Below are 18,462 nucleotides of genomic sequence, written 5' to 3'. Positions count from 1 at the left end.
AAAAGAACCAGCGTGGAGCCATCTGGTCTAAACTGCTAATGACGGACAGGTTTTTGAGCATTAACTTGTAACTTGGCGTGGCCGCAGAGGTCTAAATTAATGCTGGGATTTGTTTTAATTTCATTGTGAAGGTCTTTTTGGCATTTTGGTAGAAAAAATGGGAGAGAATGTTGTATTTGGTGGAGAGAAAGTCAAGTATGAGAAGTGCTACCAGGTCACAGCAGTGTGAATTTGATGTGATTTTATAGTAAGCAAATGAGACAAAAGAAATCTCTGTTAGAAGATGCATGAAGATGCATGAAGAAGATGCCCTGATTTTCTATTCATTTCATGTCAGTTCTATCATAATTCTTTGAAAAGCGATAGGATTTTTTCTCTGAAATGGGTCTAGCTATGTTTAATTGTCAGTTTTATATAGATATAGGGAATACTATTTAAGCTAATCTGACCTCGACTCTAGTTCATATCAGTATATCGTGCCATTTTCCCGCCTTGTAAAGGCCAAGCTAGATCAAGCTTTATTGATGCTTGATTGCTAAGAAGAATGTATGGGAATAATTTTAAGCTACGTTATATGCTTTCACATTTGTGTCGAGGCTGCTGACTAAAATGAAAGTGATAGTAGGTATTTCCTGATGTCTACTGACGCAATACAAAGAGCTATGTATTTTATACTTCTTTGCGCAATATTAGCGTTTTCATAACGCGTCTCAATCACGTGACATGCTGGCCAACCCCATTTTTTGGTATATTTTGATTGCCTAAAGACATACCTTCAAGACAAAGGTAGTCTCGCAAGTAGTCAAAATGTAAAAAGTCCTGATCTTTCTTCCTTTCCTTGTGCACTTTCTCAATAACATTGTGTTTTCTTTTACTCTACCCTATTTCAGTATGTATGTGTAACATTCTATCGAAATCGGCATATTCCTATCGCATGCTAGTTAAAAATGGCAGTGTAAGAATGTTATGTCTCGCAAAGAGACACTGAAAGAAGTGAAAAGGAGTAAATTCAGCGGGTTAATAAATAATGAACTATAGTTTTCTTATATAAAAGTTATTTTTAGTGGATTTTAAATGAAATAAAGAACATCCGAATTTAGTGGTGTTCGGTCATAAGCGAAAGGTAAAACATATTATGGTTACAACACACTTAATAGCTGTTCTTCTTTATTCTATGTAAAACCGACATATTTCCAAAGGCGGCACACATCAGGACCCATTTTAAATGTCTGAAACTTACACTTTATTGAAGAATATTATCAGTCCTGAATAAAAATTAAAAGAAAAGTAGGGGGCATGTTTGATGCAAGAAAAATATTTTCAGTCAAACACACAAACTGCAAAATCTCCCAAATTGCAGTGGTTGTGTATGTTCTAAGTTTCCATGACAAATTCTGTCATGTTATTGTTTCATTATGCAAATGCTACCTACATGTCAAGCATAGATCTGTCATGTGATTTCAGCAAAACACTGCAAAGAAAATAAGGAAAATAGCTGTACAGAGCAAAAAAACTGAGGACAAATCCGTCAAATGTTATGAGACTACATTTTTTTCGCGTCATTTTCCTACTTAGTGCCTGTATACCTTATAAGTATGAAGGTAGATATTCCTCCGTGACCCACTCAAACATAGTAGTCCATATCAATATATAGTGTCATTTTCCCTCTGAATAAAGGCCATTTTCATGCCAGATATAAGCTTTAATGATGCTTGATTGTAAAAAGCAATGTCTGTGGATGGTTTAAAGGTACGTTATATGCTTCCAAACTTGTGTCGAAGCTGTTTGGTAAAATGAAAGTGAAAGTAGAAACTTCCTGACATCTACATTTTTCATCATGTGTCTCAGTCATGTGACCGTGGGTTCAAGACAAGGACAGTCTCGCAAGAACTGAAAGGCTAGAAATGCTGATAAAAACATGTTATGACTTGTTATTTTTTCATAGAAAATAGTAGCGGAGACATTTAATACGTTTTAAAAACCTATACACTTAATAAAGGCCATTTTCATGCCAGATATAAAGTATTTTTGCGCGGAGGCATTTAGTACCCTCTAACCTATATATGTGGCGTAAAAATCGGAATATGTTCTTTATATTTGATGTTAAAGTCTAAATCAAACCCATCTTTTAGATGCTTCCGTAAAAACATAAATTAGCCTGGAATTTCTCCAGTTTGTTTACAGGTAAACTGCTCGTATATTTTACCGGGCTTTAGAACAAATTAAACTTTTAGATATTTTTGTAACGAATGAAGTATATGCATGTGCGTGTTGCATCCCGAGACGTGACTTTGACGGCCAGGAATGTGCACTTCTGCGCAAAGGCATTCATTTGTAACTCATAATTTCAGTCCCTTTGGTTACTCAGGTTACATCCTCTATGTGTTTGGTTACAGTTTTGGTAATTTTATCATACAGGTAGGTCTATAAAAGTGTGGGTTACAAAGGGGTTACAACAGTGTTATAACTGATTTTTTTTTCAAACATCACCCAAGTATATCTGGGAACAGAGTTACTACTATATTTCTTCTATATTTACCGGCAAAAAAGTTATGGCGGTGGCCATATTGATGCCGCGGACTGAATTATTATCAGAACCTGATTGGTGGAAATCGGACAGTGTTATTTTCGTTCTCGACCGTTTCGTACCAACAGTAGTATCGGTAACAGACTACATCAAAGAGAAGCGGCTTTTTGACAATAATTGGCAGCAGACGGTTTGCGTTTACAGGCCCGTGTGCAGGATTTGTTTGCTGGGGGGGCCCAAGCTGGGGTGGGTTGCGAAAATTTTTTAATATGGCACATGAATAGATGCATTTTCCTGCTACCTGAAACACCTTTAAGGATGCATGAATGTATCATATATTTAAGGAAAAGTCTACTTTTTAATCATTTCATCAAGCCTTTTTCAATGTATGTATGCAGTCACAGTGTCACATGATGGACTTATTTTTCTGTATGATACCCAGTTGAAAAAAATGTTGAAGTTTTAAGATGATTATTAAGACTAGCTCCTAGACTATGATAATTTTTTTCACATTTTTATGATTTCATGTAGTGAACTGAGCCATTATTACAATTTTAACATCAGTCCTCTTAGAAAATCTCTAGAATAGACTGGCTTTTGTCTCTATGAAAATAAAAAAGAAAAAAAAATCAGAAATATCGTAATTATCAGTCTAGTGGCTAGTCTAATTATTAAGGGTATCCTATTTGCAAAATGGCCAAATGTTTTTAGATTTCCAACAAAACAAACAAAGTATTATGACAATTACTATTTACATCATAGATTTCAAATGACAATGAACTCTTAACTGTACCAAAGGTCTATAAAAATAAATAGATGTGTATTTTATACTTGTTTGACTGTACAAACTATAACATCACAGCACATATTAAATGATATTTTTATGTATAAAACTCCTCATAAGTAACGAGTTTTAGATGCGTTTTGTGAGATTTACTGAGAAACTACTTTTAAAACTATGGGAGTTTTTAAGTAAGGTTATTGGACCCAAAAGAGTAAAATTGATACAGCAGTTTCAAATTCATAATTGTTGTAAAATAAAAAGATAGGATAAATATCTTTCAATTTAATAAATTTGGGGAATGTGCCTTAATGTAGAAACAAAATACAACCATCATAATATTTCAATTTTCAGATTCATTTTAAGATTTACTTAACAAAACCAACCATGTTCTGATCATTTTATAACACTTCCAAAGAGTAAAAAACATAATAGTTTCTCCACTACCCAATCAAGTACCGATCAATGAAGCATGCACAGATAAACTTTTACCTGTGACATGCCTGGGGCTAATTTCCACTACCGGACACGGTTTTATGGCTCTTTAGCCTGTGTATTGCTGTCAAATCAAGCCAGTTGCCCTGGTGTATAAATTTGTTAATTGAGGGGCCCATAGTAATAAAAATCGTAACTAGGCAGCCAGCTGGGGGGGCCCGGGCCCCCTGGCCCCCCACCTGGACACGTGCCTGGTTTACATTCTGTTATCATGCAAGTTTTAAGTGTGAATTGTTTGCACAGCAATTATAAAACCTTTCCGTGTCATGTAATTAACCGCGTTCTTTTGATTCTGAGTAAAAAGATTAACAAAATATCTCTTTTTGGATTTTTTCTTTTATTTAAAAATCAAAAGTAAGAAATTATCTTTCAAGTTTTTTAATACGCTAAGAATTAGTATAAACAATGTTTGGAACGGAGGACGGATCTGTCCGGATTTTAACCAACCCGGAGTACATGTCAATGGCGTCCAGTAAAACGAAAGTAGAAACAAACGTAATTCAGACTGCAAAAACATCTTTGAATTAAAGTCATTCGTAATTTTAATAGTCTGTATGGGTTATTTACGATATATTTTATTGAAAGTAACCGCTATTGGTTGAAAAGCCGCCGATATTGATATTTTTTATCCATTTTGTTTGTTCGTAACAGATGCACGTAATTTTGCGAGAGCTACGGTCAGAAAATTGGCCTGAAAAAAAAACTGCTGGCAATGTTCTGTCGTATAGGTCGCAGGAACTTTTTCAGGCAGCAAAATGGGTAGAAAAAGTGCGACCTATACGCAACAAAATACGGTACTCCAGTATGATAACTCAAATCTTTTTACTTTAAAAAAAATAATAACTCTTGTATGTCTGGTTACAGGGTTACTACTATATTTCTTTGGTTACTCAGTGGTTACAAAGGTTACTCTAGCTTCATTGCTTTAAAACTTTTTTTTTTCAAAATATCACCCATGTATATCTGGCTACAGGGTTACTACTGTATTTCTTTGGTTACTCAATGGTTACAGACTGGTTACGCTAGTTTCATTGATTTGAAACTTTGTTTCGAAAATATCACAGATCAATATCTGGTTACAGGGTTACTACTATATGTCTCTGGTTACTCAGTGGTTACAAAGGTTACACTAAGTACTTTGTTTCAATTAAATCTTTAAATGAATCACCCATGTATATCTGGTAACACAATTACTGCTATATTCTTTTGGTAACACACGAGTTACAAAGGTTACTGTGGTCACAGTGACTGTTTAAAAAAATCATCCATGTATATCTGGTTACAGGGTTACTACTATATTTATTTGGTTACATAGGGGTTACAAAGGTTACTCCGGTGATATGATTCAATTTTTTATATAAATATATATATATTTTTTTTTTTCAAATAAATAACCCATGTTTATCTGGTTACAGGGTTACTACTATATTGCTTTGGTTACAAACAGGTTACAAAGGTTACTCCAATTTGATGTCTCAAATCTTCTTTCTTTTTTTAAAAAAATAAATAAATAACCCATGTATATCTGGTTACAGGGTTACTGTATTATTTCTTTGGTTACATAGGGGTTACAAAGGTTACTCCATTTTAATGACTCAAATCTTTCTTTTATTTTTTAAATAAATGACCCATGTATATCTGGTTACAGGGTTACTACTATATTTCTTTGGTTACAAAGGTTACTCCAATTTGATGACTCAAATCTTCTCTTTTTTTTAAAAAAAAAATAACCCATGTATATCTGGTTACAGGGTTACTATATTATTTCTTTGGTTTCATAGGGGTTACAAAGGTTACTCCAATTTGATGACTCAAATCTTTTTTTAGCTCGACTATTCGAAGAATAGTCTAGCTATTCTACTCACCCTGGCGTCGGCGTCCGCATCGGCGTCACACCTTGGTTAAGTTTTTGCATGCAAGTACATACAGCCATCAATGAAAGGCATTTAGCTTTGAAACTTATTTCTTCTTTTTCCAGATCAATTACCAACCTCTCTGGGTCAAGTCCCATAACTCTGACATGTATTTTGAGCAAATTTTGCCCCCTTTTGGACTTAGAAAATTTTGGTTAAAGTTTTACATGCAAGTTACTATCTCCAAAACTAATGCAGATATTGATTTGAAACTTCACATGTGTCTTCGGGGTTATAAAACTAGTTGATAGCAGCAAGTGCCATAACTCTGACTTCATTTTGGCCAAATTATGCCCCCTTTTGGACTTAGAAAATTCTGGTTAAAGTTTTGCGTGCAAGTACATACACTATTCTAAAAGGCATATAGATTTAAAACTTATTTTTTCTTTTTCTAGATCAATTACCAACCTCACTGGGTCAAGTCCCATAACTCTGACATGTTTTTGAGCAAATTATGCCCCCTTTTAGACTTAGAAAATTTTGGTTAAAGTTTTACATGCAAGTTATCTATCTCCAAAACTAATGCAGATATTGATTTGAAACTTCACATGTGTCTTCGGGGTTATAAAACTAGTTGATAGCAGCAAGTCCATAACTCTGACCTTCATTTTGGCCAAATTATGCCCCCTTTTGACTTAGAAATTCTGGTTAAAGTTTTGCGTGCAAGTACATACAACTATTTCTAAAAGGCATATAGATTTAAAACTTATTTTTTCTTTTTCTTAGATCAATTACCAACCTCACTGGTCAAGTCCCATAACTCTGACATGTTTTTTGAGCAAATTATGCCCCCTTTTAGACTTAGAAAATTTTGGTTAAAGTTTTACATGCAAGTTATTATCTCCAAAACTAATGCAGATATTGATTTGAAACTTCTCATGTGTCTTCGGGGTTATAAAACTAGTTGATAGGATCAAGTCCATAACTCTGACCTTCATTTTGGCCAAATTATGCCCCCTTTTGGACTTAGCAAATTCTGGTTAAAGTTTTGCGTGCAAGTACATACAGTTATTACTAAAAGGCATATAGATTTGAAACTTATTTTTTCTTTTTCTAGATCAATTACTAACCTCACTGGATCAAGTCCCATAACTCTGGCATGTATTTTGGGCAAATTATGCCCCCTTTTGGACTTTGAAAATTCTGGTTAAAGTTTTACATGCAAGTTTCTATCTCCAAAACTAATGCAGATATTGAATTGAAACTTCTCATGTGCCTTCAGGGTTATAAATCTAGTTGATAGCAGCAAGTCCCATAACTGATATGCATTTTGGTCAAATTATTCCCCCTTTTGAACTTAAAACTCTTTTGATATTTAACTTTTTTGGGTAATATTTTCCTGCTTCTGGGTCAATATTTCGAATAGTCGAGCTTGGCTGTCTTACGGACAGCTCTTGTTCTTTTTTTTTTTAAATAAATGACCCATGTATATCTGGTTACAGGGTTACTGTCATGTTTGTTTGGTTACACAAGGGTTACAAAGGTTACTGCAGTTTGATGAAACAAATTGATCTAAACATGCAGAACTACCTTAATGGACAAGTACAACCTCAGAGGCTCTTGTTGACACGTAACAGCAGAAACATATGACCATGTTTCTGCTAAGAGCATGTACAGTTTTTTTACCAAAAATTTACAAGTTAAAAAACAAAAGAAATGAAAAAAGGAACAAAACTTGAAATATAATGTATGTGGTTTCCACACACTTTAATCACATCCAATGTTTTTCATTCCCAAACTAAATTGTACTTATCCATAACACTAACCTCAAGATCAACAACCAGGGACCAACCACTGACAAACCTCTCGTCGAGAAGTTTTAAAACGGGCGCACTCTCCAGGGTTACATCCCGGAGGGTACGCCTCGAACCTCAGCAACTCTGGTCATCTAACGCACCCCATAACAAAATGTAATGTATCAATTTGTCTTCCTTCTTTGCAACTTCCAGAGACTCGGAAAAATTATAGTACCTCACCTGAATAAAGAATACAAGAATATGCAAGCAAGAGGGTAGCTAGGATTTGAATCAATATACTCGCATGCATAACACATCATGGACGCATGAGATTTCGTATTTAATAGCAGGCAGCATATTATCATTAAAACCAATTATTTACAAGCAAAGTAAGCAAAACAAGAAAGTAAGACACTGAATAATTAGGAACTTTCCAAAATATTTATATTCACTTTCCTACTTGATTAAAATATGCTATTTAGAAGAAATCACTTTTACATTTTCCACTTAAAAAGTGGCTTCATGGTTACAGGGGAATGATGCCACTGCCAAATATATGTTATTTTAAGCTGTTTCATATATTACTTAATTTTCTTAATGAGAACATAAGTATCAAAGGGTAGAATCCATTTTTAAATTCAAAGGGAGGCGCAGGGCAAAGCAGTAGAAGCAGAGCATCTGAATTTGGGCTTTCAACTTTGATAGACTAAATGCAGAGACACAAAAGTACTTTTTACCACATATTACTTTTTTCTGCTGAAACATCAAAATTCCTTCCTCCTTTGCCTGTTTCAGACTTGTATGTATATTCAATGTATATACTTGAAACGATATCAACCATCAAAATGTTATTACACTTTTATGTGAAATAGCTTTATTTCAATCCCACAAGTCATACATGTGATTAAAATGTTTAAAATAATTTTAGATATACCTTCTGGAATGGATACATTTCAATCTGCATTGTTCGTAAAGTCTCCTCTTCCGGTATTTCCTCTGTCCATGCTATACCTTCCACGACAGTTTTTTTCTTTGGAATTTTCTCTTCTAAAACAATGTTGCTGCCTGGAACTGATGGTGCTGTAATTTCTAAGGCCATTTCAGGCAAGTAGCCAATATCAACAACCATGCTATTTCTTCCTTCCAACCACTCCATATCTATAAATAAAGAATAATCCATATTAAGCGCAGGAAGAAAATATTTTAGAAACTGTTGTAAAGCAAGAAGGTCATGTTGCTCCTAGCCTTTCTATCTATTTTTGATCAACTAAAGTAAATTGACAAGTTACGTAAAACTGTCTGCTTAAAGTTAGATTATGCCCAAATTTCATTTTTGAAAAACATGAAAAATTACTATCTAGAATCTATGTGATCACAAAATAAAACTTTTTGTGTGTATAAACAGAAGTGTGTGTTAGGTTAAAAACAGTATATCCTTAATGAACATACAAAATGTATAACTTGCCACAGTATAAATTTATATTACCACTAAAAGACTGACTTTTTTTAAAACAGATGACTCTTACTACATGACATTTACTTGCGAATCATGCTCTGCATACACATTTAGTTTTTATATTCATCCAAGTCAGATACATTTGATGAAGATTTTCTATATTTAAAGTTAATATCTCATGAAAAAATATTTTAGTGAAAGATGAACATAGTATATCTTTAATGTTTGAAGTATATCAGGTAAATGAGCAAATACTTTCTCTCGACATAATGTTGAAGCAGGTAAGGACTTACCAACATTTAATTTTTTGGTGTTTGGAACATACATATTGAAGTATATGATATGATACAGATCTTGCGTTATGATGAGTTTTCCGGTAAACTGTGCCGTTGTGAACCAGAATGGATAATTCGGAAGCTGGTTCAACTGGAACTCTGCATGGATCCTGAAACATTTCATGACCAAAAAAATTGGTTTCTAATTCCATTTCTTAAATGGATCTGGCTTCATGACATTATTTAAAGTGTTTTTAAAGAGTAACCATTCAAATTTGAAGTAAACCTATAGATGTATAATTAGCTTTGGTTCAAAAACCTTAATACTATAAAATTACAATAAGGCACAGTCAGTGATATGGCTTCTAACAGAAATAGGGGTGTCCATGACCGAGTGGTTAAGGTCGCCGACTTCAAATCACTTGTCCTCAGCAATTTGAATTCGAATCTCACTTGGGGTGTAGAAATCTTCATGTGAGGAAGCAATCAAGCTGGCTTAAGTAAGGTCAGAAGTTCCACGCAGCTATCTGCCCATGATGAATAAATAAATAAATAAACACCGGATCAAAAATCTAGAAAAAAAAACAACAACAAGAAACAAGTCTGTATGTTTACCTGAACACAATTTCGACATATTTCTCATTTTTTGCCCTGACCATTGCTACAGATCCCCTAGGTTTGAATCTTGACTGAATAAATGGTCTTGGATGAAATAAGGTCAAGAGTCTATGTAATGTCACATATTGATCCTTGACGAACGGCGGGAAGTAACGATTGCTAGAAATGTCAGATATGATTTTCTGCAAAAATGTCTGTTCATCTTCAACAATGTGATAAACCCTTCCAACTTCAAATGAATGATCTTTCGGTATGAAAAAATTAAAATGGTGGACAGCGAAGTTGAGAAATTCCAAGTTTTCTCTTTTCCAACTCTTGAGACCATATAAAGGGTCTGGGCTACCAGCCTAGAGAACAGAAAAGAAAGATACATCTTTATTGCAGTATGAATAACAAAAGGTTTATCTTTATTTCATATAGAGTTGAAACTTGTGTCTCGAACTTGCTTATCTCAAAAATCTGGCTATCTCGAAGACATTTTCAAGTCCTGTTTCAGGGCTTTTCATCCTTATATAACAGAGGCCTATAACAGGCCTCTTCCCAATCCAAAAATATACTATTTTTTCCCAACTGTGGCAGAGGTATTTCCCAAAATGCAAGATAAAATTTCCCCAAATCATGCAACAGATGGTTAAGATTTTGTTTACATTTTAGTATTTCCAGAGGAAGCGTTTGTCTGGTATCGATTTTTTGTCGCACAATAGCCTAACAGTCCACAGAACCAGTTGTGACACATTGCCAGTCTAATACATCATGTTCCATGGCCTGGATTTTAGTCCATGTTTCAGGGGAGATAAACTTGCTTCGTCTTTCGATGTTGACTTCCGGTTGATAATTTTTCCCAAAATGGACAATTATCGCGCATAAATTTCCCAATTTGAAAGGCCAAGGCCTCTTCCCAATTTCCTGATGAAAAGCCCTGTGTTTCGAAAACGCATGTACAGAATATCATTTTAAGTCAAATTTTTGTTATCTCAAAGGTAAAACCTTGATCCCTTGGAGTTTGAGTTACCGAGTTTCAACTATATTTGAGCCGCACCATGAGAAAACCAACATACTGCGTTTGCGACCAGCATGGATCCAGACCAGCCTGCGCATCCATGCAGTCTGGTCAGGATCCATGCTGTTCCCTTTCAAAGCCTATTGCAATTAGAGAAACCATTAGCAAACAGCATGGATCCTGACCAGACTGTGCGGATGCGCAGGCTGGTCTGGATCCATGCTGGTCGCAAATGCACTATGTTGGTTTTCTCATGGCGGAGCTCATTTATATATCATAAGGTAAAAGGCAGGAGAATGTCTAACAGAACTGGGTGGTAAGTATATTCAACAAGAGCTGTCTCCATAGGATGACACATGCCCCCGATGGCACTTTGAATGAATAGTTATGGCGGATGTTAGAGTTTAGGACCTTTGACGTACGGACCTGGGTCTTGCGCGACACGTCGTCTTACTGTGCCACACATTCATGCGTAGTTATTTTAAAATCCATGCATGAATGACAAAGATATGGACCGGACACGCCCATCAATGCACTATCATGAAATATGACCTTTAACGTCTAAGTGTGACCTTGACCTTTGAGCTACAGACCTGGGTCTTGCGCGCGACACGTCGTCTTACTGTGGTACACATTCATGCCCAATAATTTTAAAATCCATTTTTGTCCACTATTAATTTTGTCTTGCATCTCCAATTAATTTAATTACATACAATATCTTTTATTAATAACTTTATTGATAAAAGGTATTTACACAAGTCAAGTCATCACAGCACAAAACTATCATAAATGCCCTCTATACCGTACGTTCTCTTATTAATATACATTTTGCAAAAGGGAGCGATTATTAAGTCCCTCAAAAAATTATTTCTGTGAAGTGAATATCAAACTTCTTATCAATTGATTTAAGCAATTATAACACTATCATAGTTTTGGTATTCATTTATGACCTACATTAACTAAAGAAAAATAAAATTTTAAAATATCAGGAGTGGGGAGGGTGGGAATATTCAGTACATTCACAATAAGTTTGCATGCAGCAGACAATGTATGTGATACAAACCACTCCAGCTCCCTTGTGTTTGTCCAAGTCTCTCATCATTGATGTAAGCTCTAGGGGTTTGAAACTTGGTACCACGGTAACAACTTCATCAGCCAAGGTTATAACCTGCTCATACTGTACGTCTTGTTCACTGCTTACCTATAAAAACATGATAGTAAATCTGCTAATTTCATGTATTACTAACATGATGCCCAACTTTCATTCTGTTATCACGTCAGTTGTTTCCCTGTATATTAAGTCTATTTCATGAGACAACATTAAACTAAAGCCAAATATTAAAGCACAAGATTGTTTCTTGATGAACAAGATTGGGTATACATCATAAGCAGACCTAACAAATATTATTCCTCAGACATGGTATGAACTTGGCCCAAATACTGAGCTATCTTTTTCCCCAAATCACAGGCCTGGGCCCCTTCCCCTCTTGGTAAAAAAACCCGCTGATATATGAGTCATGTACATGACCAATAATATTGTTAAAAAATGTACAACATGAAAAACAGCTCTTTTTTGAAACTGAAAGCCAACTTAAGGATTCACGAGTATTAATGTCAACAATTAATTCTTGCAATCTCACATTATAAATGCATAGTATTAAAGATCCATGAAAATATTTGTCTTACATTTGGTGGGGCTCCATTTACTAGATGATGGTACATTGGTTCAAACTCGTATATCGAGATATAACCGTCATCATTGCAATCAAATGCCTTGAACGTCTGGATTCCAGCATCTCCGAGGATCTTCGCAATCTCTTCTGGTATCTCATTCCTTCTTGCATAAAAATAAATCCCTCCAATCAAACATGATATTATGCCAATTAAGTACAGAAAATGTCCAAAACATACATTTACAGCAACCCATCCTTTTCTTTTTCGTATTAATTATTTTTTCTTCAAGTTTTTCTTTTGCTGGCTCATCTTCTGATTTCGACGGCATGTTTAAACAATAACATTAAATCTTACTCTCCTTTTAACAGTTTAAAGCCTACGTGCCATTGCACTCATACACCAAAAAATATACCCTTTTTTAACTTCCTTCTTTCAGTAGCAGACTGAAAATGTAGATCTAAATCAATCAATTTTGTGTGTTACTTTGTGTATTTTTAACAAATCTATGTTGTAACTTGGAGTAACTTATCAACTCATAATGAAATCCACTAAAGTCATAATTCTAATTGTCAGTAGTGATATTGTCACAAGGTTTTCTGTGACAATATTTCTCTCAAAAGTTAAACACAGGAATTAAACTTGATTTTTTTTATTTTCTCAAAATTATCTTATTAGAATATGTATTTTCAGAAAAATCAAATTTTGTTACAACTTATTATTATCCTCTTAAAAGATTTCTAACTAATTTACAGACATGTTTTAACCTGGACCTAATATGTTTTAGCTTATACTGTATAATTTTATTGTGTTAAAAACATTGATATTTTGCTCAATATAATGATGATTGGTATAATGATTATGTATGATTAACTGTTATACAAATTGAAATTTATCTTGACTAATTCTCACTGTAAGAGTCGATACTTGTTTAATACTTGTTTAGAAATGTTCTTTGGCATATGTTCCCTTGCCAACATAATATGCTATATAAAGCATGGTTTTGAATGAAGAAAAAAAAAGGAGAAAATATTAGGTCTCGAAAGTAAGAACTAAGACAATCTCTACAGAGTTAGAATTTATGTCAGGAATACCTGTAGTTGTGTAAAAAGTAAACTTTTATATGGAAAACTGTTTGGACATTAATTTGAAGTCAAGATTTAATTGTCGAAAGAACTCGCTATTTATTTGTTATTTATATTTGTGTTTATTTCAATACAAGACATTTAAAACAGAGTTGGAGTTATTCATCAATTTTGCTGATTCCCCATCAGTGCATCAACAACAGTCGCTGAGCATTTAGCTCTATCATAAATGGTGGAGAAGCCGCGTATTATGGCAGTTCTATCCTGCCATAACTTTTCCGGTACCTACACAGAACAGGAATAATGACGTCCCAACATTTTGTGAGATGGTCCTGGAGAAAGCATATTCAAATATAAAAATTAAAGTGCCATCATATTAATTCATTGAGTAGTGTTAAAAACTTAAATAAGTCATTGTGTACGATCAAGAAACAGAAAATTGAGGAAGAAATGAGCCATCGAAAAGGACAAAAGGAAATGCAAAGACAGAACAGCAAATTAAAAGTGGAAAACAAGAAGTTGAACGATTCTGTTGAGGAAATTAAGAGTAAATGTAATAAAATTCAGGAGCGAAATAGAACATTGGAAATCGAAAACACAAAACGTAATGCATCAATCAGCAACTTGAAAGCTGAACTTGACAAAGCCAATAAACACAGATGCCAGCTGTACAATCATATCGTCATCACAGCTCAGGAAAACTTGGAAGAAGAATTTGTGGAGAAAGTGAAAGAGGAATTTGAGTTTTTATTGTATTCATTTTACAACACGCTCAATCAAACAGGGAAACGTCATGCTAAACCAAATTTTAGTTGCCGACGATGTGGAAGCAAGAAATACCATAACTATAAGAAATGTTTAGCCATGAAAAATAAGTGTGGATCATGTGGAAAAGAAAACCATTTCACTCTGAACTGTGACGAGTTTGATGGAAGCAAGTTGGTGAACCAAGACATACCAAGCATTTTTTATCTATTAGAAGAAATAGATGGCGAATTTTCAGATGATCCAAATTATGTTGATTTACAACTTCCACCAGGATGTTCACATATTCACTAGTAATGAAAACAGACGGAGCTTGTTTTTCGTGCCAGGGGATAATTGTCACAAGGTTTTCTGTGACAATATTTCTCTCAAAAGTTAAACACAGGAATTATACTTGATTTTTTTTATCTTCTCAAAATTATCTTATTAGAATATGTATTTTTAGAAAAATCAAATTTTGTTACAACTTATTATTATCCTCTTAAAAGATTTCTAACTAATTTACAGACATGTTTTAACCTGGACCTAATATGTTTTAGCTTATACTGTATAATTTTATTGTGTTAAAAACATTGATATTATGCTCAATATAATGATGATTGGTATAATGATTATGTATGATTAACTGTTATACAAATTGAAATTTATCTTGACTAATTCTCACTGTAAGAGTCGATACTTGTTTAATACTTGTTTAGAAATGTTCTTTGGCATATGTTCCCTTGCCAACATAATATGCTATATAAAGCATGGTTTTGAATGAAGAAAAAAAAAGGAGAAAATATTAGGACTCGAAAGTAAGAACTAAGACAATCTCTGCAGAGTTAGAATTTATGTCAGGAATGCCTGTAGTTGTGTAAAAAGTAAACTTTTATATGGAAAACCGTTTGGACATTAATTTGAAGTCAAGATTTAATTGTCGAAGGAACTCGCTATTTATTTGTTATTTATATTTGTGTTGATTTCAATACAAGACATTTAAAACAGAGTTGGAGTTATTCATCAATTTTGCTGATTCCCCATCAGTGCATCAACAACAGTCGCTGAGCATTTAGCTCTATCATAATATTCAATACTGATTTTTTCACCGCTTCATTACTTTTTTTGTGATAGTCCAGTGTCATTTTCTACTTTCGGTTTTGAGATGAACCGATCATTCGCATTTGTCCTTACTTTTTCTTTTTAATCATTTAAACTGACAGTTTATCTTATATAAACAACAAAAACGATTTCATTAAATATTTACCGAAATTTTGACTACTCTGATAAAACGAATTATAAATTCGATCTTGCAGAAGCAATATAATTAAGAGGCCCGTTATAGGGTTTTGACTCGTTCTACATCTACATAACATTGAGAGCGTTAAGTGCGCAAGAAAGTCATGAAAAGACTTTAAGAGAATTGATATTTAAAGGTTTTATTGTAATTCCACAGAAAGGTGCGAAATCGAGTTGTGAGATGCACGAGCTATTTCATATAAAACAATAATACAGTAAAACACGGATCGCTCGAGGACGCAAATTGCTCGAGTTATTCAGGGTTAGACCGCTTAAAAAGCTTGAGCAGGCCCGACCCTCGAACCATCGATGCGCAAGCGAGCGGTGTTCCACTTTATCTATTATCTTATTATATAGAAGACATTAGCAACAAATCGAATTTGTTAATTAAATAAAATAAATAGCAAACTAATGCACTTAACTAGTAACAGTTAGGGCAACAAAAGGATAACTTTTAAGAGCAAAATTAATGAAACTAAAGAGCAGCAATTGACCAATCCCGACATTGATATGTCTCCCCCAGGAGACATATTGTTTTTGCCCTGTCCGTCCGTCCGTCCGTACGTCACACTTCATTTCCGAGCAATAACTGGAGAACCATTTGACCTAGAACCTTCAAACTTCATAGGGTTGTAGGGCTGCTGGAGTAGACGACCCCTATTGTTTTTGGGGTCACTCCGTCAAAGGTCAAGGTCACAGGGGCCTGAACGTTGAAAACCATTTCCGATCAATAACAAGAGAACCACTTGACCCAGAATGTTAAAACTTCATAGGATGATTGGTCATGAAGAGTAGATGACCCCTATTGATTTTGGAATCACTCCGTCAAATGTCAAGGTCACAGGGGCCTGAACGTTGAAGACCATTTCTGATCAATAACTAGAGAACCACTTGACCCAGAATGTTGAAACTTCATTGGATGATTGGTCATGAAGAGTACATGACCCCTATTGATTTTGGGGTCACTCCGTCAAAGGTCAAGGTCACAGGGGCCTGAACGTTGAAAACCATTTCCAATCAATAACTAGAGAACCACCTGACCCAGAATGTTGAAACTTGATAGGATGATTGGCCATAAAGAGTAGATGACCCTTATAGATTATGGAATCACTCCGTCAAATGTCAAGGTCACAGGGGCCTGAACATTGAAAACCATTTCTGATCAATAACTAGAGAACCACTTGACCCAGAATGTTGAAACTTCATAGGATGATTGTAAAAGTAGATGACCCCTATCGATTTTGGGGTCACTCCATTAAAGGTCATGGTCACATGGGCCTGAACATTGAAAACCATTTCCGGTCAGTAACTTGAGAACCACTTGACCCAGAATGTTGAAACTTAATAGGATGATTGGTCATAAAGAGTAGATGACCCCTAACGATTTTGGGGTCACTCTGTGAAAGGTCAAGGTCACAGGGGCCCGGACATTGAAAACCATTTCCGGTCAGTAACTTGAGAACCACTTGACCCAGAATGATGAAACTTTGTAGGACGATTGGTCATGCAGAGTAGATGAACCCTAACGATTTTAGGGTCACTCTGTTAACGGTCAAGGCTACAGGGGCCTGAACATGGAAAACCATTTCCAATCAATAACTTGAGAACCTCTCGACCCAGAATGTTGAAACTTCATAGGATGGTTGTTCATGCAGAGTAAATGACCCTTAACGTTTTTGGGGTCACTCCGTTAAAGATCAAGGTCACAGGGGCCTGAACATTGATAACCAGTTCCGATCAATAACTTGAGAACCACTTGACCCAGAATGTTGAAACTTCATAGGATGATTGAACATCCAGAGTAGATGACCCCTATTGATTTTGGGGTCAGTCTATTAAAGGTCAAGGTGACAGTGGCCTGTTCATGTAAAATCATTTTTTGGAAATAACTTGAGAACCACTTGACCTACAATGTTGAAACTTAATAGGATGATTGGACATTCAGAGTAGATGACCCCTATTTATTTTGAGGTCACTTGATCAAAGGTCAAGGTCACAGGATCCTGAACAGTGACTTGAGAACCACTAGGCCACGAGTGTTGAAATTTAGCGGGATGACTGGACAGCCAAGTAGATGATCCCTATTGCAGCCAACCATCAGTGTCTCTTTGACTTTCGCTCCTGATCCCTATTGACTTCTTCCCTATAGGACTTTGCATTTTTTTTAAAGTGGTTGAAACATGTTGAAACTGTAGCAAAATTTGTTATATGAACAAGAATTTGCTCAGCTTATTACAAAAGACTAAGCCGGGGCGGAGGAGGGAAGGAGTCTGACTAGATATGGCCAGGAATGTGCACGACATATAGAATGTAACCAAAGTAACCAAAGGGTTATAGGTGGTTACAGATGTATACCTATGCGCAGAGGTGCACTTTTTGGGCCATATATGTCCACATCCCCCATTCCCAACACTGTCAAATTTTTTAAACAAGTTATCCTAAGCAAAGGTCTCGATCATAAAAAGTTTTATTATAACATCAACATGTTTTAAAGATTTTACTATAGACCTGCTGTCAAATTGATGCAAAAATGGTTAATTATTCAATATCTTGAACACAATTTAGCCTACTGGTTTCCCAGTAGTTTCCGGACCCAAGTAGTTTTCCGGACCTTTTACATTTCGTGCTGTATAGACTTATTCCGCCGTAAAGCATCTGAGTAACAATATTATTTCATGTGGACCATTGTTGCCTTTACATAGCAGTGAAAGCCTAGCATTACCAACTTATTTATTATTTGAATAACCCGGTTGTTTAAACTTACTTCGATGTAATTGTTTACACAAGCGATTGTCAACTGCAGGGGAATTCCAGTTACAGTGCGCATGCGCAGAAATTGAGACTCCTTGAAGGTAAACATCA

At 35.1% G+C, this 18,462-nt stretch overlaps 2 protein-coding genes across 2 annotated transcripts in view; one reads left to right on the top strand and one right to left on the bottom strand.

The window, feature by feature from the left end:
- The first annotated feature begins 2,055 nt into the window (after positions 1-2,055).
- Positions 2,056-18,462, top strand: part of LOC123528576 (kelch-like protein 24) — a 28,610-nt gene continuing 12,203 nt past the window's right edge. The window contains exon 1 of the mRNA XM_045308392.2: positions 2,056-2,184. The gene's annotated coding sequence lies outside the window, so the exon portion shown is untranslated. The remainder of the gene's footprint in view (positions 2,185-18,462) is intronic.
- Positions 7,114-12,748, bottom strand: LOC123530279 (selenoprotein N-like; the record flags this gene model as incomplete). The annotated part of the gene is made up of 6 exons (XM_053520936.1): positions 7,114-7,692; positions 8,387-8,692; positions 9,086-9,353; positions 9,799-10,148; positions 11,865-12,002; positions 12,488-12,748. Coding segments are annotated over 6 exons (1,572 nt in total), but the record flags the coding sequence as incomplete, so codon positions are not given.

Source organism: Mercenaria mercenaria, chromosome 13, assembly GCF_021730395.1.
Source record: "Mercenaria mercenaria strain notata chromosome 13, MADL_Memer_1, whole genome shotgun sequence".
Lineage (NCBI taxonomy): Eukaryota > Metazoa > Mollusca > Bivalvia > Venerida > Veneridae > Mercenaria > Mercenaria mercenaria.
This window is presented reverse-complemented; position numbering and strand designations above follow the sequence as displayed.